Source organism: Semicossyphus pulcher, unplaced genomic scaffold (assembly GCF_022749685.1).
Source record: "Semicossyphus pulcher isolate SPU_LCO1_2020_fin unplaced genomic scaffold, fSemPul1.0.p SCAF_7, whole genome shotgun sequence".
Lineage (NCBI taxonomy): Eukaryota > Metazoa > Chordata > Actinopteri > Labriformes > Labridae > Semicossyphus > Semicossyphus pulcher.
In genome coordinates, this window is record NW_027211748.1 from 18,540,344 (window position 1) to 18,565,612 (window position 25,269).

The 25,269-nt window shown below is 42.4% G+C and overlaps 1 protein-coding gene across 1 annotated transcript in view; it reads right to left on the reverse strand.

Moving 5' to 3' along the window:
• Positions 1-733: 733 nt before the first annotated feature.
• LOC138611572 (retinal-specific phospholipid-transporting ATPase ABCA4-like) overlaps positions 734-25,269 on the reverse strand; it is a 44,556-nt gene continuing 20,020 nt past the window's right edge. The window contains exons 14-49 of the mRNA XM_069684751.1: positions 24,794-25,016; positions 24,396-24,617; positions 23,990-24,194; positions 23,816-23,908; positions 23,312-23,518; positions 22,677-22,854; positions 21,924-22,055; positions 21,410-21,549; positions 21,180-21,317; positions 20,052-20,233; positions 19,773-19,878; positions 17,684-17,889; positions 17,499-17,553; positions 17,201-17,251; positions 15,921-16,093; positions 15,337-15,461; positions 15,087-15,185; positions 14,671-14,952; positions 14,464-14,496; positions 14,268-14,373; positions 14,112-14,186; positions 13,691-13,860; positions 11,229-11,406; positions 10,340-10,455; positions 9,380-9,527; positions 7,343-7,466; positions 6,894-7,023; positions 6,630-6,750; positions 5,532-5,594; positions 5,098-5,204; positions 3,059-3,200; positions 2,651-2,785; positions 2,258-2,361; positions 1,982-2,074; positions 1,551-1,800; positions 734-856 (exon numbers count right to left, since the gene is read on the reverse strand). Of these exons, the coding sequence (XP_069540852.1) occupies positions 734-856; positions 1,551-1,800; positions 1,982-2,074; positions 2,258-2,361; positions 2,651-2,785; positions 3,059-3,200; positions 5,098-5,204; positions 5,532-5,594; positions 6,630-6,750; positions 6,894-7,023; positions 7,343-7,466; positions 9,380-9,527; positions 10,340-10,455; positions 11,229-11,406; positions 13,691-13,860; positions 14,112-14,186; positions 14,268-14,373; positions 14,464-14,496; positions 14,671-14,952; positions 15,087-15,185; positions 15,337-15,461; positions 15,921-16,093; positions 17,201-17,251; positions 17,499-17,553; positions 17,684-17,889; positions 19,773-19,878; positions 20,052-20,233; positions 21,180-21,317; positions 21,410-21,549; positions 21,924-22,055; positions 22,677-22,854; positions 23,312-23,518; positions 23,816-23,908; positions 23,990-24,194; positions 24,396-24,617; positions 24,794-25,016 (5,035 nt within the window). The remainder of the gene's footprint in view (positions 857-1,550; positions 1,801-1,981; positions 2,075-2,257; positions 2,362-2,650; positions 2,786-3,058; positions 3,201-5,097; positions 5,205-5,531; positions 5,595-6,629; positions 6,751-6,893; positions 7,024-7,342; positions 7,467-9,379; positions 9,528-10,339; positions 10,456-11,228; positions 11,407-13,690; positions 13,861-14,111; positions 14,187-14,267; positions 14,374-14,463; positions 14,497-14,670; positions 14,953-15,086; positions 15,186-15,336; positions 15,462-15,920; positions 16,094-17,200; positions 17,252-17,498; positions 17,554-17,683; positions 17,890-19,772; positions 19,879-20,051; positions 20,234-21,179; positions 21,318-21,409; positions 21,550-21,923; positions 22,056-22,676; positions 22,855-23,311; positions 23,519-23,815; positions 23,909-23,989; positions 24,195-24,395; positions 24,618-24,793; positions 25,017-25,269) is intronic.

A 25,269-nucleotide genomic window follows, 5' to 3' on the forward strand; every position in this document is an offset into this window, starting at 1 on the left:
CTTAAAAACACTTTAAATAGTCAACTGTTTTATTTTGTTTTCAGGTTTGCTAGCCAAAATAAGCATAGCTTTTTGGATTTTGGATGCACCTTGCAAATCAAGCTGCAAAAAACATGATGGAAGCAGCCGAGATTCAAAACTGGACGCTTCATAATGGTAGCCACATTGTCCTTTTGCTTTGTTGACAATGTTCACTTCTTATACATAGTTTATGGTTTTTGCTGCTACTGTTAACAGCAGTGCACAACTTGTCTCTCCAAACTGGGAGCGCTTGACTGCCGACTACTGTAGGTACCTCACTGACGGCAGAAAACTACCTCACAGAACTCCACTTCAAAAAATACAAAGTAACCCTTTAAGTATTCATTACAGATACAGTATGTACAAATTTACACAAGCCAGTGAATCTAAGCAAAAATATTGTTCATCTTCATATCTCAGCATCAGTTTCTGCTGTTAACACATGATTTCAAGTCACAGAAATATGTGAGACAAGCATGCTTGGTTTGTGATAATATCTGGATAAACTGTAGAAAAACAAGTTATTCTGCGGACGGGAAAATGAATAGTTCTACCAGTGACTTTGGCAGATAACTGGCAAGGCTGGTCTTATAAAGCAATCTCTAATACAGCAGTTTGGCTATTGAAATGTTATAAGTGGGACTGTGGGAAGCTGTTCTTCTGCCCAACAGTTTAATACCTCTACACCTGTGTTCATCGACAGATGACGTTTTCATGTTTTTCTTTCTCTCTGCGAAGGTGAGATTTTGATGTCTTTTCTTCCACATGCTGCTCTTCTGTGTAACGTAACGTCCTCGTCCTCTCCTGTCTGCTGCTTGGCAAAGTTGACGAACACCTGCAAGAAAAACAGAAAAACAACAGAAACAGTGATTCAGTAAATAACTTTTAAGCTGCCTGAAGGCACGAAAGAAGAATCATGTCTCTGCTACCTATTGTGAGGAATAATTAGCAGATTTCAAGTTTTCGCTACAGTACGTTTAAAAAGAAGAAATCAAACAGTTGAGTTTAAAGAGAAGTACAAAACATTCTAATAGTTTAATGAGTTAAAGGGGGCATATTTCACTCTGTGATACCTGCGGAGTAGCTTAGCATAATTTACAGATAAAAAAACTCATTATTTTTCTCACACTGGTGCTCTCCGCAGGCCCTCATACATCCTCTGCCTGAAACAACTCAGTCAGCTCTGTCCCTTTAAGAAACCCCGCCCCTACAAGCCCACTTTCTTCTGATTGGCCAGCTCTCCGAAGCCTGCTGATTTGTGACGTCACAAAGTGCAGCGTGTAGAAAAAACAGTGTGAAACCTGGCATTCACAGCAGCCTGGGGATTAGTCCAACATATTTTTATCTACAGATTTGAAACTTCACCCACGTTTAGTCTGGACATCCAACATTGTTACAATATATATGTGGCTTAACATGTGAAACAGCATAATACCCCCTCTTTAACAGGAAAGGATGTTGCTCATAAATTCCCTCATACTTATCTAAAACTGTTGTAATTTCCCCCCATTGTCTGCATTCACACACACCTGGTCCAGTGTTGTCTGGGAAACAGAGTAGTCTTCGATGCTGAGCCTCTCTTTGTTGGCGACCACCAGCTGAAATATTCTGGCTAGGGAGGAGGCGGCGATCTCGTACTGTAACGTGTTGTAGTGCTTCTCCCTCTGAATGGAGCCGGGGAAGGAGCTCTCCATGAAGCTCTCCACAGGCTCCAGGTCTGGGGACGAGCCCGCTTTAGCTGCCTTGATTTTCATGGTCACTACGTAGCCGTCACCAAATCTTGAAGAAGGAAATGGATACATTTCATAGAAAGGTTCAATTCTGTGTGGAACATCAATTAAGATGCTGGGAAATTTTAGGCAATATGAGGCTGAGAAACTGTTATTTATAATGTTTTAAAGGTTCGACTCAAGACAGAAATACTCTGCAAGCCTGCACAAGAAAGAATAAAACCTCTCACTTGTATTTGAGATGCTGGATAGTACCCAGACACTTGAACGTCCCATTGACCATGATGGCGAGTCGAGTGCAGAGTGCCTCACACTCCTCCATACTGGTGAAAAAACAACATAATCCATCTTTATTTTTACTGCTGCTCTTTAATCTCTAATAGGAATAAATCATAATTTCAAACATGAAGCATATGTCAATCCAGTGCTGGCTTCATCAAACATTAACACTGTTTGGTTAGCTGCAGGTGTGAGCAGTGGAGTGATTTTATAACTCCATGTCTGACCTGTGTGATGTGAGCACCACCGCCCTGCCGTCCTGTATCACACTCATGATGGCATTCCACAGGAAGCGTCGCGAGTGAGGGTCCATCCCCGTCGTGGGCTCGTCCTGCACACACACACAACCACGAACAAATAACAAACTTGACTCTCTGAGCACATAATTCTATATGAACCGAGACCAAATCCTTATCTCGACCAGCATATGGCAAAGATCTCACATTTATGCCAGTTTGAATTGAACTGCGGCTCCGCCTGCCAATGTATAAAACATTGGAGGCCAGGCTTGACTGGGCCCATATGGCTTCCCATCTGGATCCATAGACCATTTCATTGATAAATCCCCGCATAAAGCCCAAAAACCCAAACAATGGGCTCCTCGTCATTGGCTCACTCACCAGCAGCACCAGCGCCGGGCAGCCAATCATGGCGATAGCTGTGGAGAGTTTGCGCCTGTTGCCTCCGCTGTAGGTCACTGCACAGCGGCCAGCGTACTCCGTCAGACCCAGCTTCTGGATGCCCCACTCTGCCACCTACAGGGGGAACAGGAAGCATGCATGTGCTTACATTTTTAGAACAGGCAACCCCTACTGTTAAATGATCTCCGAATAACAATCTGCTAGCAAAATTAAAAGGATTAAACATACTGAACAGTGAGCAGCAGGAAACAGACAATGTACAAAACAAAATGTAACATGAAGATATAAAGCTCTCTGTGCAATGCTGAGCCGAGCTGTAGTTTCCCTTTCAGAATAAAAACCTCCTCAGGCAGTTAAAGAGGTTGTGAAGCAGCGGGGCAGACTCACTCTGGGGATCTCAGACTCCGGTACCCCTCTGAGACGAGCGTACAGGTACAGATGCTCCCTGCCGGTTAGCAGCTCATCAATGGCGTCAAACTGAGGGCAGTAGCCCATGTTCTGGTGCACGTCCAGAATCTCGGTCAGGATGCTGCAGAACAAGACACGAGGTGTCAATCATTGCTGTGAGCCAATGGAGCAAATAACAGGGTAAGAAAAACAAAACAAAGCTGTTCTCACTGGGGTTAGCGTGATAGAGCTGTTATTTAAAGTATGTCATACAGACCTGAAAGGAAGCTGATTCCTCTTGAAGAAGTTATACAAACGATGACATTTGATCTTTTTGTCTAATGAATTTATTCATTTAATGGACCAGCCTGTTTTGGAATAAATAAATGTCCTTTCATAGATCAGTGATTCCAAACCCTAACCCCATGATATAGAAGATATTAAAAGGAAAATACAGTATGTGCACTTCTGTTTACAAAGCTGTATTTTTAAGTGAGTGTTATACTATTGTCATGGCACACCATCTCCCTATTGGCTGTCCTTTATGGCTGTCCTTGCTAGGGGGAGTGGGCCTACCTAGTCGCAGGGCCAGTGTTTTATTAAAAGAGAGATGTGAGGTTACCACAAGAGGAAATGTTTGTTAGTGCTGCAAGAGAGGACCGATTTTCCCCCTTTGTCACAGAGTTTTTGTTTTCAACTTTTTAGCACTGACACAAGGACGCGTTGGAGCACGGAGAGTGAGCTAGCCGGGTGAAGAGCATCGGAGGCCAAATGCCAAATGCTTACACCAGGGATTCATATGCACGGGCAATAGAGTCCTGGAAGCCCTAGACAAGAGCTGGTATACCCGTTCCCAGGGCTGTGTTTGCCGTGACACTATATTGTTAAATGCTTGATAACACATTAAAGTGATCATCTTGAAGATTTTCATTTAAATAAATAACTGTTAAGTAACTATCTATCGCAACACAATGGCATTTGCAGTGTTACCGACTGGAATCACAATCGGCGCCCAGTTAGTGACGCGTTTTCCATCACCCAGCAGTGGTTGGTCTGCCAGAGAGGGTAGGCGGAGCTAAGCGGCTGCTTTTCCGGTCTCTGCAAGTGTTGCGAGTAAACAGTAATCTACTATGGCTGAACAAACAAAGAAAAGATCGATGACTACAGATACAACTTCAAAAATAAGTGAAAATCCAAAGAAAAAGAAACAAACTCGACGCTCAGATGAAGGCAAACAGTCTAAAAAGGAAAGTGACTGTCAGCGAGGAAAAATGAGTTACAACCGGAGCCAACCATGGACGTCACACATGCAACACTGTCTGGGTATCTGGGAAGTGTGCTCCCGCAATTCCAGTTTATTGCCATAGGTGGCGCCAAAGAGAACGAAACTGAGATCTTTGAGATTAGCACTTTAAAGAAACCAAGAAGAGGAGAATAACTCTTTGGTTGAAAGACTACCCACGCAGAGTGAGGCTGTAACCTGTGAGGAGAGAGGCACAAGTACAAATTACAAAGAGGTGGCCACGTGCCAACACCCAAACCTTTTTTTTTTGTGATGAGAACCACAGAAATCGATGATTTAAATTGCCTTTAATCAAGACTTTCATTCACCTCGGTTTGATGGCGTTTTAGTGTCCAACAATGGTGAGTCTTTTTCACCCCAACAATAATTATTTGAGCCTGCATGTGTTCCAGTAGTTGGCATGAAATTAGATACTTAACAGATTGAATTTTAGCACCAAAACAACATTTTGAGACTTTCAGTGAAGCCATAGGTCATTCCTCTCTTCCATGTTCAGCGTACCATATGGGTGGATTTAATAGCCAAATAGTGTCACCAAACAGAATTATGTTAGATTGACCTTCCTGGGATTAAACTTTCTAACTCATTGATTTGTCTCTGGTCATCTCCCATCTGGAACTGCGAGCAGGATAAACCAAAAGCAAAGTTTTTTTATTACACTGATTCCATTAAATCCCGCCCTGAGCAGAATTTGTGTTTCATCAAGCGGGGACAGTTTTAAGTGATCTTTGTGTACCTGTAGCCCGCCACAGTCGCCTCCCCAGAGCTGACATCAGTGTCACCAGTCAGCATTTTGAAGGTCGTTGTCTTTCCGGCTCCATTAACTCCCAAGAGACCAAAGCACTGACAGGATAAGAGACAATCAGGCTCTCGATGCGAGGACACAGAGACAGACTGCTGATATAAACACTTATATTATATTAAGCTACATGAAATGATGAGAATTATCTTTGTACATGCATGTTTTACTGAAGAACATGAGAACCAAGATATCACTTCACTCTAACAGCTGCTGCTGGTAAATAACATCTACATCATCTCTAACAGCCTGTGTGGCTGATTATTCAGTGTGTATGTTTACTTGAGCAAACACAAGAAGATAAAAACTTGAGCTATATGAATAAAACCGACAGCAGTGGCTCTCAGTGTAAACAAACTCAGTGACTTTACCTCTCCTGCAGGAACACCGACACAAACCCGGTCCACAGCTGCCCTCTTCCTGCCCACATACGTCTGTGCAGAGAAGGCAAACAATCGGAACAGACTCTATTTGTGCAGCTCTTATTACAACAATAGATGAGAATTAGAGTTAAAAAGCAACATAATAAACAATACATTATGTCAGATGCTTTTTCCTACTGGAATAATATGCCTGCATATTTTATCTTTAGCATATAGCATATAGCAGTTATTTGTTCTGCAGTTAGTTAGTTAATCCTCCAACATTGCAGATTTGTTTCCTCAATGTTTTTTTTTTTTTAACTTATCTTTTTATTGGGAATACAAAAATAGAGAAGTGTAAAATATGAAAAAAAAAATGAATAAAATATGAATATCCAATAAAAAATGATTGACCCTCCAGCTTAGGTACATATATATATATATATGTAAAAAAAAACTTGATATCCACACCCCAATGTGAAAAAAAATTCAACCACTGTCTTTCGTTTGCAAGAACTTCTTATGATTTAGGCCAATCACAGCCACAGAATTAAATCAAATCAAATTAAAAGAAAAGAAAAAATATATAAATAATGAAATTTCAGAATTAAACTGTGCTCACAAGCAAGAGCTGTAGTTTAATTAATCACAGATTGAATAATAAATGTAATGTAATAAAAATTAACCCTTACAGGAGAAAAGGTAGTTCTGGGAATACCTTTTCAGGGTTTGGAACCTGCAGATAAAAAATGTTCTCGGGAACACGACTGACGAGTCAAAACTTAAAAAGGCGTTTCTAATATTACTAATATCTAATATTTGTTTGCATCTATTTTTGGGCTTTTCTTTTAATGCTCTTAACGATCTGTTTTGAACTGTTTAAAGCACTTTGAATTGCTTTATGCATAAATGGTGCTCTATAAATAATCTTGCCTTGCCTGTAGGCCCCTTATATTCCAGATGTCAAACTACTGCACCTATATTTCATTGATTTCTAGAAAACTGTGTATATCATGTTGTGTAACTAGCTTTTTCTTTTATTAATTTTCTTATAGGAAACAGAAATCATGAAGGAGTCACATCGATGGTTTAGTCCGTGAATGTTACCTTAGAGAGGTCTCTGATCTGCAGGACGTCTGTGTTGCTTCCTCCTTCGTAAATCCTCTGCCTTTCTGCTGCTACATCAACATCCTCGTCTTGTATTGGAGTTTGTTTGTTGTCTGATAACCTGAAGGGTGCAACAAAAAAAAACTGTGAAGAAGCACCTCATACAACTTATTTGCTTATTTGTTGATAGGTGGGTATGAGTTCTGACCCTCCTGGTTGAAGGAGCTTATGATAGTGATCTGTGTTGAGTCAGTCTCTTCTTACCAGTGATCCAAGAAGAACCGGTACTGGATCAGGAGATTGAGAATGAAGTAAACAAAGCCTTCCACGGCCATGAAAGCAATATTTTTCCCCACAAAGTCCCAGCGGAAAGGGTCCAGTGTGTACTCTTCACCTGAAAACGGAGACGAGGTTTGTGCTGAAGATTAATCCTTTATTCAATCAGTACAAAATCAGTCATTTTTTATCTGCCACAAGCTGTGCAAATATTATTCTCCAGAAATCCAGAGCAACTATTCCTCAAGACCTGATTCATACTGATGAATTTGCGACTAAGTTTTAATGCAGAGTAGAGCTGCAGCTTAAGATAAACATGAACCTTTCTTAATGTGAAATTTCTGCAAAATTGTCTTTAATCATTCAGCTTCATGTCTTAAAATATTGATGGAAAAGTCACGCAACTTTAGCGGCTTATATGCCCAACAAATACTCACCAAATCTAGCATAGACGTCAGTGACAGCCTGGTTCATGGCCATGTCTATGAGTCCTCGGCCCAGGCAGAAGTGAGGGAGCACCAGCAGGCCTTTCTTCAGCCACTCGTTGAACATCAGCAGAGACTGGCAACACACACATACACATTCAATTTACTTTCAAGACTATACACCTGAAACAAATACACAAATCTAACGTTTAAAGATAATCCTAAAGATGGAAAATATTATCCACAATAGTTTGCATCACTGCGTCATCTTAATATCTTAATATCTAAAACCCCCTCCTAGCCGGAGCCTGCAGGTGGATGCTGGTGTGGTGGTGAAGGGGATGAATGTATGAGTGCAGTATTGGTGCAGGGCAGCGGTGGCAATGACGGAGCAGAGGGAGAGACTGGAAATCTTGCAGCTTAAATAGAGCGCCACATTGGGAGGAAGTGTCACGTGATTGTGGAGGATGACGCATGTCGAGTGTGAAATCAGTGCAGCTCAAGTTGCCTGCCTGAACCAGGTGACTTATGCAGGGGTGGCATGAAGTATGTGTCCACACACAAATGAATAGCAATTAATTAACCCTTCGTTCTCAGCTTAATTCTTTAAGGACTCAAACAGAGTAACAATCTAAAGTACTAAAGTATTGGCAAATAGCCAATCCTAGTTTAGAATTTTGCGGTGGCACTTGGTGTGGCCAATCAGATTTCAAGGGGGACCGAGGCCACCTCTGGCCACCCCTCTGGATCCGCCCCTGGGAACACCGATGCACTGAAAACTTCTCAGTCTTTACTTCGTAACTATAAATTCCCACACAGTTACTCCCCACATTTGTTAAAACACTTGACAGGCTTGTTTTTGGCCATCTTTATCTCGTTGGATCTTGAATTTATTTGAATTTACTTCAGGAATAGATCATAATGTACGTAAAGCTGGGTTTCTTCTGCCACATTGGGGCAGCATAACAAGCTGACAACAAAATATGTTAGAAAACAATTTCTTGGGGCGCTGGTTTGGCTCAGCTGGTGGAGCAGGCGCCCCATGTGCACGACGCACTGATCGCAGGCTCGACTCCTGGTCTGCCGATCATTTGGTGCATGTCATCCCTCACTCTCTTCTCCCCACATTTCCTGTCTTTCAGCTTCAGCTATTCTATCTAATAAAGGCAAAAAGCCACACAATAAGAGAAAAATGTCCTGATAAACAAAAGTAAACAAGTAGTTTACACATCGTCATCAACAATGGTTCAATGTGAAAGGTGCCCTTTGTAGTGAGAACAGGCAGAAAATCAACCAGACTCTGCAGTTCTCCTTCAGCTCCACAGTTTTAACATCTTTCAGCTCATTTATTTTGACTTTAAGACTTACAGATTTACCACTTTGGTTTAGTTTACTGCTCTCATAAAACCTGTTTCCATCACAGCAGATAGAAATTTCAGCACAAAAGCTCTAATAAAGCCACATTTAGCCGCCTGCTGAGCAGCAGACAAAGTTAGCAACTACCATCTGTTGAGTGGAGCATTAAACAGCTACTTTCTTCAGGAGCTGGCCAAGACCACAGAAAAGCTCAAATGAGCCTGAATATTGGATTTACATTTTTCCGCAGGTCAGTAAGATCACTTTAAATGATTGCTAATCTCGCTACACGTCTGCTGGATGTGTAAATAGATTTATTAGCTGCTAGTTGAAGTGATTAAATGTCAATCATGTGTTTGCAGCTCGCTCTGCTGCTCCCACGTGGCCAATCACTCAATGCTGCTTTAATTTGTACATCTATAATCTATGCACTCAGCGGTTCTCTTCGCCCCTGATGGGTTGTTATGAGTCTTAGCATTTTCCACAGATGAAGGAGTACGCCAGCGAACCTGCCAAAGCTCTACTGTGTAATACAGCTGAACTGTGTAGGTGGGCTCACACTCACAGAGGTCTGCCTGTAATTAGAGAGTGGAATCTGCTGATTTGAAGGGGAATGTTTCAAACACAAGACCTGACGTCAAAGTCGGCATCGACTTATTACCTTGTTGAGAGGTGAGTAACTTTTATTCTTACCCGATTGTTTTCGAAAAGCTCCAGGATGAAGGTGATGGCGCTGGTATTGATGCCTATGAACAGGTTGATGCAGGACAGCGACACATAAGCAGTACTCGGGATGTTGAATATGTAGGACATGGGATACATCATGGGCGTCACTGACCACCTGTAAGGCAAGGCAAGTTGATTTATAGAGCACCGTTCAGACATAAAGCGCTTTACACGGTTAAAAACAGAGCATTAAGAACAAACAAAGCAAAATACATTAAAATATAAGTAATTAAATATTGATTAAACGCATTAAGTAAAATAAGAAGTTATAGGAATGCAGCTAAAGAGCTAACTGATCCCAGAGGATCTGAGGGGCGTGGATGACTCAAAGCAAACTAGCAAGTCTGACAGGTGTTTGGGCTCAAGACCATTATATACCAAGAGTTTAAAATCTATCCTTCTGACTCGCAGGAAGCCAGCGTAGGGATCTGAGGACTGATGTGTTCTACTTTCTTGGTGCCGGTGAGGACTCTGGCAGCAGCATTCTGGATGAGCTGCAGCTGTCTGATCGATTTTTTTTTAGTCCGACCTGTAAAGACACCGTTACAGCAATCTAGCTGGCTAAAAATAAAAGCATGAACAAGTTTCTCTGTGTCTTGTTTAGACAGCTGTCCTTTGATTCTTGATATATTTATAAGATGGTAATAGGCTGATTTTGTGTCTGTCTTTATTTCAGTCTCGAATTTCCCTCGGAGATTAATAAAGTGTTTCTGATTCTGATTTTCTATATTCAGCTGTAGGAAATTCTGGCACGTCCACTCACTGATCACTGAGTGTGAGGAACTGTAGTCGCGAGGCAGGAGAGGCAGAGAAAAGATCAGGGGCGTGCTCTTTATGTTTCTTTTTCATACCCTATTGGCGTTTTATTCTGAACATTATTTGATTGAAAGACATAAATAATTCAAATTAAACCAAGCAAAGTCTCACCCATAGAGAAGAAGCAGTGTTACAAGAGCCGGCAGGTTGGATGGTGACGTGTAACACTTTTTGTCAAAGGCCATGAAAATACCAACCACCATGGCAGTGCTGAGAGTGTAGTTCATCTAGGGGAAAATCAAGGGTGACACATACATAACCGGGTGTAAGATACACATTCAATTGTACAGGAACAATCCACAACATGTATAGGTGCTTTTCGACCAAAAGTACCAGACACTTTTGGTTCCAAGGAGCTAAATGGTTCCTGTGGCAAATTGTTGTCTGCGTTTCCACAGTGGCCTAAAGTCCCGAGAAGATTATGCAAATCAGGTCAATGACGTATGGGGAAGCAATAAAAGTGACTGCACTACACCGCCAGTCCAGTAGGTGGCGGTAAGAAGAAGATGAAGGCCATACAACAAAGATGACGCCATGAAACGAGATGAACGGGCGGGTATCATCATTTGTGCGACACTACAGTTAGCCTGTTAGCATGGAGGAGATTCAACGTGTGCTGTTTTCGATTGATCCATCTCGAAGCCCGATGATAACAGTGAGCTTGTAGCTGCAGTCTTTTAAACAAGGCGGGTGAAATAAAACGATGCAAGTACTCGACCAATCAGAAACGATCTGCACTGCAGGCCCAGTCCTGAAAGTTCCTGGACCTTTGGAAAGTACAACCCCCCAAGCAGGGACTTTTCAGGGGGTAAATCAATTACCCCGGAACTAAATTTAGACCCTGGTTCCTGCTATCGAAATGCACCTATTCTGTCTAAAGGTGAGATTATTTCCATTAAAATAACACTCTTAATAACTTCAAACTGGAATTCTCTGATCAATTTCAATATTAAGTAATTTAATCCACATTTTGTATTGACTCTAACCCTGTTTGACTCACCATGTCCCAGAAGAAGTTGGCCACCCAGTACACCAACGGGCTGACCCCGCTCACAAACTGCAGGTGTTTGGCCTTGGTCACACGCTCCTGGATGAGGTAGAGGACGAAGCTGGCAGGGATGAAGGACATGGCGAAAATAACACAGATCGCCACCACGGCGTCCACTGAAGTGGTCAGCCTGTAGGCAGAAGCAGATAAAGTCTGAACTGTACAGTCATTCAGTAATGAATCCCTTACAAGATTCTTCTGTTTGTGTTCTGTTGCTCAGATTCATATTCCCACACGGTGCAGCTAGGCTCCTCAGATTGTCTGATCAAGAGCTATTAACCATCTCAGGACAAAAACCTTTTCAGAAACAGGGCCTTCTCCGTCTCTGTAGCCGCAGCCAGACTCTGGAGTAGCCTCCCATTATATATAAGAACAGCAGAGTCTCTTAACAGCTTTAAAAAACACACCTTAAGACTCACTTTTACTCCCTTGCAGTTGATTCCTAACTTGGTTTGCATTTTACCTTGTTTAAACAAAGCATTCAGTTGTGTGTGTGTCTGTTTTGTGTATATGTGCATGTTTGTGTTCACACGTACAGTACATATGGGTGTGCACACTATGTATTTGTCTACGTATTTCAAATGTTCATGTCATGTAAAAATCTTTTAATTGCTCCTTTCATTTGTTCTTAATTTCTGCTGTAAAGTTTGTTTTTATATTTGCTTTAAAGCCCCTGGTACAAACCCTGTTTGTTTTAAAGTGCTCTATAATCTGGCCTTGGACTGTGAAGCCTTCTAAACATACAGGTCATTATAGTTTGTGCAACTCACTAGAGATCATGCCATCACGGGAACAAATCTAATCCATATGAAAATGATTTAAACCTAAATCAGGACAATTTGCACACAAGGGCAAAATATCAAAATAAAAATAATACATATAAAATCATACAAATAATTTAATTTTTAAAATTTTAATGTAACTATAATATAACGTGTTTATCAATTTATTTTTTTGTTAAGTAGTAAACTGGTATCAAAATGCCAGAATAATAGCAGCAGTTTCTCAATGTAGAAAAAAAAGAATGCTAAAATGATATTACAAAATATATGTGTCTTTTTTTAGGACTAAGTCCAAACAAAACATCATTTAAAATTTACTACGCTCTTGTGAGTATAAAATGTAGTCTGTTGGAGTTCACAGCGCCGACTGCCAGACAGCTTGAATGAGAATATTTCTTGTATATAATGTTTGAAGTTTTTCTGTCTCTTGTTTATTTTATTTAATGCAATTCAGTTTTTTCTTAACTTGACTTTCCAAATCTTCCTGTGCAAACCTTTTATTTATTTATTTTGGCCTTTTATGCCTTTATTTAGAGAGAGAGGACAGTGGATAGTGTCGGAAACAGGGTGAAGGAGAGTGGGGATGACACGCAGCAAAGGGCCGAGGGTGGGAGTCGAACCCTTTAACACGAACACTTTATATTTTCACTTGTATTTGAGTTGTTTTTTGCATTACTCTAATGTGTACTGTATTTTGGGAGCTATCTGTCACTATAATTTCCTTCTGGATTAATAAAGTTCTCTCTTATCTTAGCTTATTTTAGCTTCTCCTCTGAATATGGGATGCATGATTTAACCGCTGTGCTAAACCGGCGCCCTGACACAAACCTTTTTTAACACTACAACCGCCAACAGGTAAAATTTACCAGCAGCTGTCTTTTAATTGTCGGTCACTTTTTTTTCAGGAAATATTCAAGCCCTCCAGTCTTTGACTTTTTCTAAAAATGTGATCGGTAACGCCCCCTATTGTTAAAAAATGTCAGATTTTAAAAATGGCCATTTATACCTATAACCACCAGCGGGTCAAATTTACCCATCTATAGAACGCCGTCAATTCTACGCTATTCATTTCGCGTGTCTAGATTGATACATTGTATGTTGCTATGGCAACGCCTTTTTTTTCTACTACTGTGTGTCATCAAGTTGCTCATCAAGTCATAAACTCCAATTCAACATGGATTAGAGGAAGAGATGCATGAATGTGAATCAGGCATTAGATTTACTCAGTGCATTGAGTGAAGGTGAGTCTGATGGTGGGGACGTCTCTGGACTATCTGCTGTTCTTTGGTTTGTTTTCTGTGAAGCACCTTGTTCACAAAGTGCTTTGCAAATAAAGTTTATTGTTATATATATATATTTCATTGTCATGTTGTCATTTTGTAAAATGCATAGAGACACCACATCTAGCATTTCACTATACAACTTTGTGTTGTAAAATGATAAATAAATTAACCTTGTGCCTTGAAAATCAATACATTCTAATAGCGGGTACATTTTACCCGGTGGCGGTTTAAGGTATACTTTGACCCCTGGCGGTTCTAGTGTTATAGTATGATAAAGATGATGAAGAGCTTTTATGTGCAAACAAATGTGTAAACAAAATGTTAAAAATGCTACGAAAGTAACACTCACACTGTGACTTCAGAGAGCTGCTCTTTGGTGAGGTTCAGCGGGTGGTTGATGGCCGTGATGCCGAACTCGACGGGTTTTGCAGACGGAGGGAGGAAGGCCCGCAGGATGGCGTTATTGGCCACATTCATGAAAGCCACCATGGCGTGCCAGCCCTTGTTGTTATACCAAACCTGACAGAGGAGAGCACGGTGTAACACATCTCACAACCTTCTTACTGCAACACTTCCTTCCATTACTTTCAGAGCAAAGTTACGCCATCAGAGACAGCACTTACATCCATCAGTGAGAGCCCCTGTGATATGCACTGAATTTATAAGCTTGTAAATTAAAAGCAAAGCGGCAGAGCAGCAATAATGAGTGCTTGCACATCATTTCTGCCACTTGCTGCTACAAACTCCTCCTGTATCCGTCCCACACTCACCTTTATGTTGAACTCACTCTCCATGAATCGTAAGAAAGGACCAATCTCCCTCAGTGCAAGTCCAGAATAGTAACCCTGTTAAAGACAACCCTCATTATTAACTGTCTTCATCGCCTCTACACACCACTCTCTGAATAGCAATTAAAAAGTGCATACCGCTGTGATGTTGAGCATTTGTCCCAGCTGGTGGAAGACGCTTTGGATGTCTTGGGGGTTGACGTCCAGGATGGGAAGCTGTCCTCCCACTGACAGACCTCCGTATCTGAGGACAGAGGAATTTATCACTCAGAATAACAAAGTGCACAAGAGGGTGGAATAATGAGACTTATTGGAATAAAGTGCATTTTATTACCTTTGTTCATTCACCCAATATTTGCTCTTCAAACTGTGGAATTAAATTCAGAATTAATCAAGCAGAAATGTGTGTTTTAAGCGTTTTTATAAAGTAGAAGTGCAAAGTTTTTCGCTCAACTTAAAAATGTTTTTAAACGGTTTTAAACACTCTTCCATTTCCTTATTATCTCCTGTATGTATCACCATAAACCTCACTTAAACCCACCTGGCTCTGATGAGATCGGGGTAAGTTTTAACCAGGTAGTCGGAGATGTTTCTGTCGGTCAAGTCCAGCATGGTGTCTCCTGTGGTCTCCAGTCGTCGGCGAGGGGGGATACCTCCAGCTCCAGCAGGACACACGGGCATCATGGTAAGTTTCTCGTTGGTGCTGCACTGGCAGGACGGAGACGGGTTTCTCTCGTTCCACTTGGGACTCCCAAAGACGTCGCTGACCGTAGGGGAAACGTCGGGATCCTCCCACTCTGAGGTGATGTTACTGCAGGACATTCTGTGGGGAGAGAAGGGGAGCAATGCTATAAAGACAGTAGTAAGAGGACTGGATGTACGCAGGTAAGAATCCTGCATATTTAGTCTCTCTAAATATTTCTTTTTAGATTAAAATCAAATAAAAATGATACTCACCCGAGTGGTTCTCCTTCCATGCAGCGTGTCCCCAGGCCCGGTCTGTTCATTAAGCGCTCTGCGAAGCGTTTCATCTTGGGGTCAAAGGGTTGCTCGTTACTAAAGAGAAAAAATGTCAGGAAGGAAAATCGAATTAGAGCCACCCACGGAGGAAGCATAAGCAATATAAGCACCAACAATCTGGAAGGTACCTCAGTGTTTATGTGATACTAAAGTGGGAGATCTAAATCTTGTGGTCATGAGGTCTGACCTGAAGAAGGTGAACTGTTGTCCGTACATCCAGGGGCTCAGAGTCAGACTCGGGTACTCTCCAAATGGAGGGACGATCATGGTGAAGATCAGAGCTATGAGGACAAAACTGGCAGGAAGGACGACCTGAAATCCCCCAAAACACATAAAGTGAAACACAAATTTTGTCCGGATTATCCATCCATTATCTACACCGCTTATCCTGTTCAGGGTCGTGGGGGAGCTGGAGCTGATCCTAGCTGTCATCGGGCGAGAGGCGGGGTTACACCCTGGACTGATCGCCAGTCAATCATAGGGCTGACACACAGAGACAGATCACACTCACGCTCAACTTTAGAGTCACCAATGAACCTAACAAGCATGTCTTTGGACTGTGGGAGGAAGCCGGAGTACCCGGAGGGAACCCACGCTTTCACAGCCCTGTCCAGATTATATGTATCAAAAACCTGCCCATTAATAAACACACTCCTCTGATACGCAAAATACAATTATAAAGAGTTTTTCACAGCCTCTGTTACAGCTGAGATGCAACAACACATCACATCAACACTACACGTCAGTCCACTCATCGCTGCATCCCTGTACCTGTGCCAGGAAGTCCTTCTTGCTTCTTGTTGCGTGGTGAAACCTCTTCACCAGCAGTGCGTGGAACTGCTTCAGGATCAGTTTGAACCCTTTCACCTGTCTGGAGCCCCGTCCTGCACTGCTGTCTGATGGTTCGCCAGCAGTGCCGTTACCTTTCACCACACCATTATGTTCTACGATAAACGTAAAATTATACAGTCAGTATTTAACAATGCATTAGCTAGAGAGGCAGTTTTAGCGGGTTGGAGAAGCAGTGCTGGGATCAGCTTCTGAGATTACACTGAGCGAGGCGTCTAACTTATCTGAGGTTGCTGATTTATTTTCTATGCATCCGACTGTAATAAATTAGAGTGAATTCATATTTTGAATATGAAGCAGTGCTTTGTAAGAAAAGAGCAAGCCAGCAGAAAACACTCTAAAGACTAAGAATACCAGCATAATCCCTGTAAGCAGAGCATCTGCTCTACATTCTGGATCGCTTAAAGTGCTCGGGATGTGCGGCTTGCTTTTGTAAATGCCATTAAATTGGACACAGAAAATCATTTAAATGTCAGGAAACAGTTCTGTGCTTTGATGATGGTGATTTGTCACCAGTATAACAGGTCGAAAAAGTAACTTTACATTAAAGTGATAATCTCGAAGATTTCATTTAAGTAAATGTCTGTTAAATTGCTATCTATCGCCGAATGAGGTAACACAATGGTGATTGAGCCTATGGCCCACTGATGAAAGCCTTTGCATTTGCAGTATAACAGACTGGGTGTCTGTGGCGATATTCGCGGATAAAATCACAAGCAGCGTCGAGTTAGTGACGCATTTTCCATCACCCAGCAGTGGTTGGTCTGCCAGAGAGGGTAGGCGGAGCTAAGCTGCTTTTCCGCTCTCTGCAAGTGTTGCGAGTAAACAGTAATCTACTATGGCTGAACAAACAAAGAAAAGATCGACGACTACAGATACAACTTCAACAATAAGTGAAAATCCAAAGAAAAAGACACAAAGTTGAAGCTCAGATGAAGCAAACAGTCTAAAAAGGAAAGCGACCGTCAGTGAGGAAAATCAAGAGTTACAACCGGAGCCAACCGTGGACGTCACACATGCGACACTGTCTGGATATCTGGGAAGTGTGCTCCCGCAATAAACGTTTATTACCATAGGTGCCGCCAAAGAGAATGAAACTGAGATATTCCAGATTACCACTTTAAAATAAAAACAATGATTGGCCAAAATAAAACAATCCAAAAAGCCCTAATTAGCGATTTGTTGGCTCTGAAGTCTCTGACCTTCATCATCAACTCTGCTGTCTCTTTTTCTCCGCTGTAACATCCACTGTACTAGAGGTGAGAGCACACAGGTGGGACACAAAACACACACACACATGATACACCACAACACGTGTACATGCTAGACATGTAGCTTATGTTAGAGTTAGGGGGGAGAGGTAGGGAATTCACAGCGATAACAGTTGAATAAAAACAGGTGTGCGGCAAATAGATTAACCACACGTAAGACAGACGGGGCAGCGGGTCACAAATTCAATTCCAGGAAAAGGCCATGTGGAATATCAGCGGTGGTATTTACCAGGAGTGGTGGCGTGACTCGCTGCTTCTCCGTCTGCTGTGACCTTTATGAAGATCTGCAGTGAAAAAAAGAACTTCAATAAAACTTTCTTTTTCTAATTTTGGAAGTTATACAATACACGTTCCTAATTTTCCTTCATTAAGTTTCTATAAGAAACATAACAAGACATGTATTCTGATGTTTACCTCCTCTAGTGAAGTATCAGAGATGCCGAAGCTGCTGAGGCCCATGTCAGTGAGAGTCTCCTCCAGCTCCCTGAACAGGCTGGCGTACGCTCGGTGTTTGAAGCCCTTGTTTGGGAGCAGGTAGGTCAGCTCCTGGCCAATCGACTCTATTAGTTTAGCTTCAGGTACGTGGTGGTGGATGAGACTACTGATGCTGTCGATATCCCCTGGGAAAAAAAGGCAGAATATCATCTAAATCGAGGATGAGATCGTTAAAGCAGAAGCGTTCCCATAGCGGCATTAACTAGGAATGGGACATAAAAAGGGAAAAACCCAAAGCAAACATCATTACTCAAGCTCTTAAATGCAGTAATTTTGTGCTTGGCTCATTGTGTCTAAGGGGTCCTCAGGCAGAATAAGTAGGGGAAGCCACATGGGTCAATATCACAGCTAAATTTAACTTAGAAACAACAGTGAGTTCTTCTTCTGTCTCTGTTAAACAGTCGCGATAACTGGGCCAGTCAGAATAATGTTATTTCATATGGGAGATTTCATTGTTTATATTTTTGTCTGTGATCTTTTACTGGTTTTAAGTTGGCTAATCTTTGTCGGTAGAAGTTGTCGTCATAGTCGTCCATGCACCAATTAGAGTTCAGTTGTATTTGAATCAAAATCTGGCCGCTAACAGCTGTGGGGTTGCTTGCTTGTGTTTCTAGCACTGTCAATAAATTAGATAAAACCTCACCCTCACAGTCCTCATTTATTTAGTTTTTTCGTGTTAAACTCTCTGTCAATTACAATTTAAACGTCTTATGTAATCATATTCAAAGCCAAATCCAAAAGACAACTGGACTTGGTTGAAGTTGAAGACGTTTCATCTCTCATCCAAAAGGCTTCTTCAGTTCTAAACAGATGGAGCTAGAAATATGCTATGCTAACAAGTCTCGTTGCCATTACATCAACAGCCCAGGTTAACGAATGCATGTAATCTCTATTTACTGTAGGCTGGGACGTGGATTTTAGGGATGGCAAGTGTTCTGGTTTCCGTTTGTAGTACGCTTGTAGTCCGAATAATATTGAATAATCGCGTATCAGCAGGCAGCAGGTGGAACGTAATGTGCCGTAATGACATCCCAGCTCCCATCAGCGTCATCTGACAACGAATTAGCTTCTTATTATTCTCTTTAAACAGACGTCTGCAGCAAGTTCAGCTAACAATCCGCTAAAGCTGTGTCACGAAAGCCGCTCAGATTTCCCGACTTCCTCGAATGCATCATAAATAATCGATCCGACCTCCGTTCAACAAACGAGCATTTTAAAAGTAGTTTTCTTCTCCTCTTGAGGACAGACCTGACAAAGCTTCATTTCTACTTTTTACAAATCTGCATCATCATGTTGAAATTTCGGCAAAGGTAAGACCCGTTAATTAAAGTAAATTACAAGAAAAACAGGTTATTTTTCTGTAAACAATGCAGCACGCAGAAAAGGACGTTTTGACTGGAAGTCGGTTATCGCTAACCGCTGGCTACATGCACGGCATGTTCACCGCTGTCCCCTGAGGCTGTATCTTCGTCAGACTATAGCCGATAGGATCTGAGATTGGCATACTAATAACCTACAGAGGCTTGTTATGCTAGCTCTGTCCACCAGTCAGTTTAGAGCTGAAGAAGCCTTTCGGATGAGAGGTTAAACGTCTTCAAGACCTTCAACCAAGTCCAGTTGTCTTTTGGATTTAGCTTCGAATTTCTACCACCGGGATGAACCTTCACAGACATATTTAATCATACTTATTATATTTATATAGAGCAATAGATATGTGAAACCAAACCTAAAGCTAGTTCCCTACCTCCATACCCAACTTTAATTATCATAACTACACAGCAAACTCCAACTCTTAACCTTAAACTGAACCTCAATGTGACCAGAAAGTAAGGTCCTAACCCTCAGCAACTCTTTCAACAAGTAAAGACAGGCCTAACATGTCCAAACTTGACCTCACAAGAGACTAAATCTCAAGTTGATGCTCAAGCGATAGAGGAGAACCGATGCACACAAACTGGGGAGCTCATGAGTATGCAGCAACAGTAGAAACATAACAGAATATACTTACCATCCAGAACTCTGTCTAGGTGCTGGGACTGGTTCTGAGACTGATCTTTGTATTTGGTACAGATGGAGCAGGCACAGGAGCAGTCGGAGGCACAGTCGCAATCATTCTGAAGGAAACAGCAAAGAAAAGAACACCTTTAACAAATTCAAAACTCCTGCCTGAAAACTTTAAGGCAGGAAAAGGAGATATTCTCTTTGTGTGTCTGTGTTTGATTCGGAGGAATAAACAGACAGGGCAGAGATAGCACACATTACAGCTGGGGGAAAAAATAAAACTTACCTCCTTCTTCTTGAGATCCTTCATCCGGCGCACAAGTGTCAAATAGAAACCGACTCCAAAGCAGTTCTTGAGGAAGAGGGGGGATCCGCAGCAGTGCAGCTGGCCTTTGGAGATGATGGCGATGCGGTCGCTCAGCAGGTCGGCCTCGTCCATGTGATGAGTGGACAGAATCACCGTCCGGCCTGCGAGGAGATTGAACTTTTAATAAAGTTCCCTTCACTGTTTCGTGTGAATCAAAGAAACACTTCAGCCCATTCTACATGAACAAAAAAAGTGGAAGTTGTCATAACTTTCAAGTGCCTTTGCCAACAGGTTATTGATTTTTTACTGCAAGTTTTGCTTTTGTTGTAGCTGTGTGGATGAATTTTTCCTTTTGATCTGTTCTCTACTTAATTCAAGTGCCTCAGGAGGGCTGAGAAGCTGCAAATGGTTTGTCTTTACTCCCAGAGTATCATTAGTCTTTTGACTGTAGCAGTAAAAAGTGTATTTGAGGCGTGGGAGGTGAACTGGTGAGGGGAAAATATTAATTTAAGCTGACAATCTCGAAGATCTTAGTTTCGTTCTCTTGGGTGCCCCCTGATGGTGTTATACGCTAATTGCGGGAGGACACTTCCCAATTTAACCAGATCTTTGTCACGGTTGTAACTATTGATTTTCCTCGCTGACGGTCGTTTTCCTTTTTAGACTGTTTGCCTTCATCTGAGCGTCGACTTCGTTTCTGTCTTTTGGATTTTCACGTATTTTTGAAGTTGTATCTGTAGTCATTGATCTTTTCTTTGTTTGTTCAGCCATAGTAGATTACTGTTTACTCGCAACGCTTGCAGAGACCGGAAAAGCAGCTGCTTAGCTCCGCCTACCCTCTCTGGCAGACCAATCACTGCTGGCTGATGGAAAACACATCACTAACTGGGCGCCGCTTGTGAGTTTATCCGCAAATGTCGCCACAGACACCCAGTCTGTAATACTGCAAATGCAAAGGCTTTCATCAGTGGGCCATAGGCTCACTCACCATTGTGTTACCTTATTCGGCGATAGATAGTGACCTATTGGACATTTATTTACATGAAAATCTTCAAGATTATTACTTTAAAGGGGTTTAAATGTTGACCTGGAGCGGCCTAATTTTACCAGCTCTGTATTTCAGCAGGAGGTCCCAGATGGATCTCCTCGAATAGGGATCCACTCCTGAGGTGGGTTCGTCCAAGATCACGACCTTTGACCCTCCAACAAACGCCATGGCTACCGACAGCTTCCTCTGCATACCACCTGAAGAACATGTGAACCGTTCAGAGCAGGAACAACAATAAAGGAATGAACAAAATTCTCGCACACATGGAGAAACAAGTCGAGAGGTCCACCTGAGAGGTTCTGAGCCTCGTCGTCTCTCTTGTGAGGCAGCCCGAGGTCCACCAGCATGTCCTCCACCTCCTTCTCCGCCTCCGCCTGAGTCCGGCCCTTCAGCAGTGAGTAGAAGAGGATGTGCTCCTCCACTGTGAGACTGCAGCAAAGAAACAGGTCACAGTGATAAAAAAGGACTGTAAAATTGTTGTCTTTCTGTGCAAGTTCTTTCTCAGCTGGGAAAAACTGTGAGGGGAAGTAAATCAGTAATTCAGGCTTCCAGCAACTTCTGTCAAAGCAAATGTTTTCCTCTATCTTTCAGGAGGACGTGCATTGATTTTTACAGAGCCTGCTCCTCACTTTATCACAATCGGAGACATTATAAACCAAAACAACATATACAGGTAATTATATTTTTGCTTCAACATAAATAGAGCTCTTCTTATTTTGCTCTCACGACTTGCATGTAATTGTGCTTTCAGTGCACTTTCGCAGTGGACTTTCGTCGGCAGCATCAGTAATGTCATAACTCACTGTTTGAAGAGGATGTTGTACTGAGGACACATCCCCAGGGAGGAGCGGATGGTGTCTATGTCAGTCCGAATGTCTCTTCCATTAATGTAGGCAGTGCCAGATGTGGGAGGGTACAGGCCGGTCAGGATGGACCTGGAAAGACAGAAGAACAGACTGTGACACAGGGAAGGTTGCCAACTATACATCAGGGTCTCATGAGAGATCCCAGTAGGGTGATCAGAACCTCTATAAAAGGCTATAAAAATAGTGCCTTTAATTAAAATAGCTAATTTAGGAATATTTGAATGATGGAAATCTATTGCTAAGAGTTCCTCCCTGCAGAGAGGCTGCTATAAAAACCTTAGTATCACAAATAGATAAAAGTTGGTACAATAAAGAGATACATGAAGCAGCCAAATTCAAGGCCTAAGTTAACATCTTTTCCGATTGAAACTTTACCCTGTCCTCTACAGGCAGGGTCATGGATTTTAGGGATGGCAAGTTGTAGTCCCCTGACACGAAAGCCGTTCAGGTTTCCCAACTTCCTGAATGCATCAGAAACGAACGATCCGACCTCCGTTCAACAAACGAGCATTTTAAAAGTAGTTGACAAAGCTTCATTTTTAATTTTTACTAATCTGCATCATGATGTTGAAATTTCTGCAAAGGTAAGACCCGTTGATAAAAGTCAGAGGCCCCAGGCAGAGGCTATATATCGTTGTCAGACTACAGCCGATGGGATCCAAGATTGATAACTTGTTAAATTTAACTCACATCGTGGTGGTTTTTCCAGCCCCGTTGTGCCCCAGAAATGATGTGATCTGGCTCTCATAGAAATTGATGTTGAGGCCGTTGACGGCTGGACGAGAACTTCCATCAAACACCTTCACGAGCTCCTCGATCTGCACTCCCATCACTAAGCCCATCGGGTCGGCCTCGAAGAACAACTGACCTGCATTAGAGAACAAACCCAAACAGGCAGTGCTGACACAATAGCTTAGCTCCACCAATACATGGGTATTTCACATAACCACTGTAGAATTACAACTTGCATTGAATATTCTTCAGTAACCAAGCAAAAATAGAAAAGTTTCTGTTCTCTGGTATCAAATTTGAGTCTGAAAAAGGTTGTCAAGTATCCCGGAAACCTAGGGTAACACAGGTGTAACGCAAAGAAACAAATGCTAAACATTTAAAGGACTCTACACTTCCTAATCATAATGAGTACAGATATAACCACGTATTGTTTCCCTCTAGTAGTCCCTTCTCTTATGTGGGGTTGTGGTGTGTGACCCTTTCTGTCCACCAGATGTCCTCAGTGTGCTCCACAAATGCAGCTGTGTGTCGGTTTCCAAACATCCTTTTTTTCCCCTTTTTCTCTCTGCCTGCTCCTGATTCTGTGTCCTCACCTTCCACCCCTGAGTCCTGACCCTCCTCCTCCTGGTTCGGAGCTTCCTCTTGTTTTCTCAGCATCTCCCGCTCTCGCTCCAGTCGCTCCCTCTTACTTTGGTGCTTGCAGGTCTTCTTGCTGGCTGAACCGTTGCAGTGGTACATCTCTGGTGTTCCCCTGCTCTCAACGTCCTTCTCCACGTTGTTTGTTTCGGGTGTCTCGGTATCTGATGGAGACGGATCGCAGATGTAATTTCCTGGTTATGATATACACTCTTAAACCTGTTGTTACAAAGCCTGTATGGGAATTGCATGAAAACCCTATTCAAAGAAAGGACCTGGTTTCAGGAGAGTGCGCCCTTCTATACTTCATTTGCCAGTCCCTGCTCCTGGAGTGCTCTAGGAGACAACTCTTTCTCATGGGGAACTCAACTCAGCTATGGGTCTTAAATCTTCTTTGGGGAATCCGAAGCTTTTGCAGGGAGAAATTACTTTTGTGGCAAATAAAAAGGTCAGTGACTTACCTTGATCAGAGGATTCTGTGCGTGAAGAGGCAGAACTTTGCCAGTACGAGGACTGGAAGGGGAAGTAAAACGGTCGACCAATGCCGTACTGTCCTGTGACGGAAAACAGAATCCTCAGAGTAATAAACTTAGTACCTTTTAAATTACAATCCTACATGATATTAGCAGCCAAACCTGGGAAGACATTATCCAGATACCAGGCCAGGACGGCGTACAGGATAGCATCAAACACCATCATGAGGATGGAAGTGAGGAAGGAGTATTTGTCTTTCTCTAATGGGCTGGTCTGGATGTTGTCCCACTGCAGACCCAAACCCTGCTCCTCGTAGCGCGACAGGTACTCCGTTCCGAAACCGAAGGCCACTGGAGACAGCAAGCTCTAGAGAAGCAAGGGGGAAGCATAAACTACACATTTCATGACAAGTATATACATAAAGAAATTCAATCTATCAATGTCTGCAAAGAAAACACCTTTATGTACAGTATATTCCCCTGGCAGGGTTTTACTAATGATTCATTTGCTGCCAGTTTTCTTTCACTCTGTGATTTTAAAATACAATAAACAAAAGGAAAAACATACAGCCACCATCTTCATGTCCTTGGTGATGCGGTCCTGCCACGCAAAGCAGAGGATGTGCGGCAGATAGAGGGTGAAGTAGACGATGCCGCTGCAGGCAGCCGCCAGGTTGGCCTTGTTGAAGAACACACTCATCAGGAAACACTGCATGATGGTGGTGACGGTGAACGTTAGCAGGAAGAAGAAGACAAGGATGGGGTTGCTGTAATTCAGCACCTTTCCACCCTGAGAGGGAAGAATGATAAAGAGCACGATGTCTGATTTTCTTTCAACAAACGGAGCTTATTTAAATCATCCACAAGAGGGAACCAAGACACAATCTAAACATGTTCCCTCCAGACCAGCTAATATAACTTGACCACAATCTCTGGACCTTCTGGCGCCTTCCTGTTTTCTCTCACCATGATGATGGCGGTGAGCAGCGCCGTGCTCGCAGTCATCATGATGAAGCTGTCGATGAAACACGTGTACCAAATGACTTCGTTTCGAACCCCCATGGCTTTGAGAGTCTCCTTGAGGCGCATCTCCTTCTCCAGCACGATGCTCTTCACAGTCATGGACACAGAGTAGATCCAGGCCAGCACCATGAACAAGGGGAAGCAGCGGTTCAGAGTGATCATGAAGCTGGAGCAGAAAGAGCAAAGAAGAGTGAGGAGGAGGATGATGCGAAAGCAAAATTAAAGTAATAGTCTTGAAGATTTTCATTTAAATAAATTTTAAGTCATTATCTGTTGTCAAATGAGGTAACACAATAGTGACTGAGCCTATGGCCCACTGATGAAAGCCTTTGCATTTGCAGTATTACAGACTGGGTGTCTGGTGCAACTTTTGTGGAAAAAATCACAAGCGGCGCCCAGTTAGTGACGCATTTTCCATC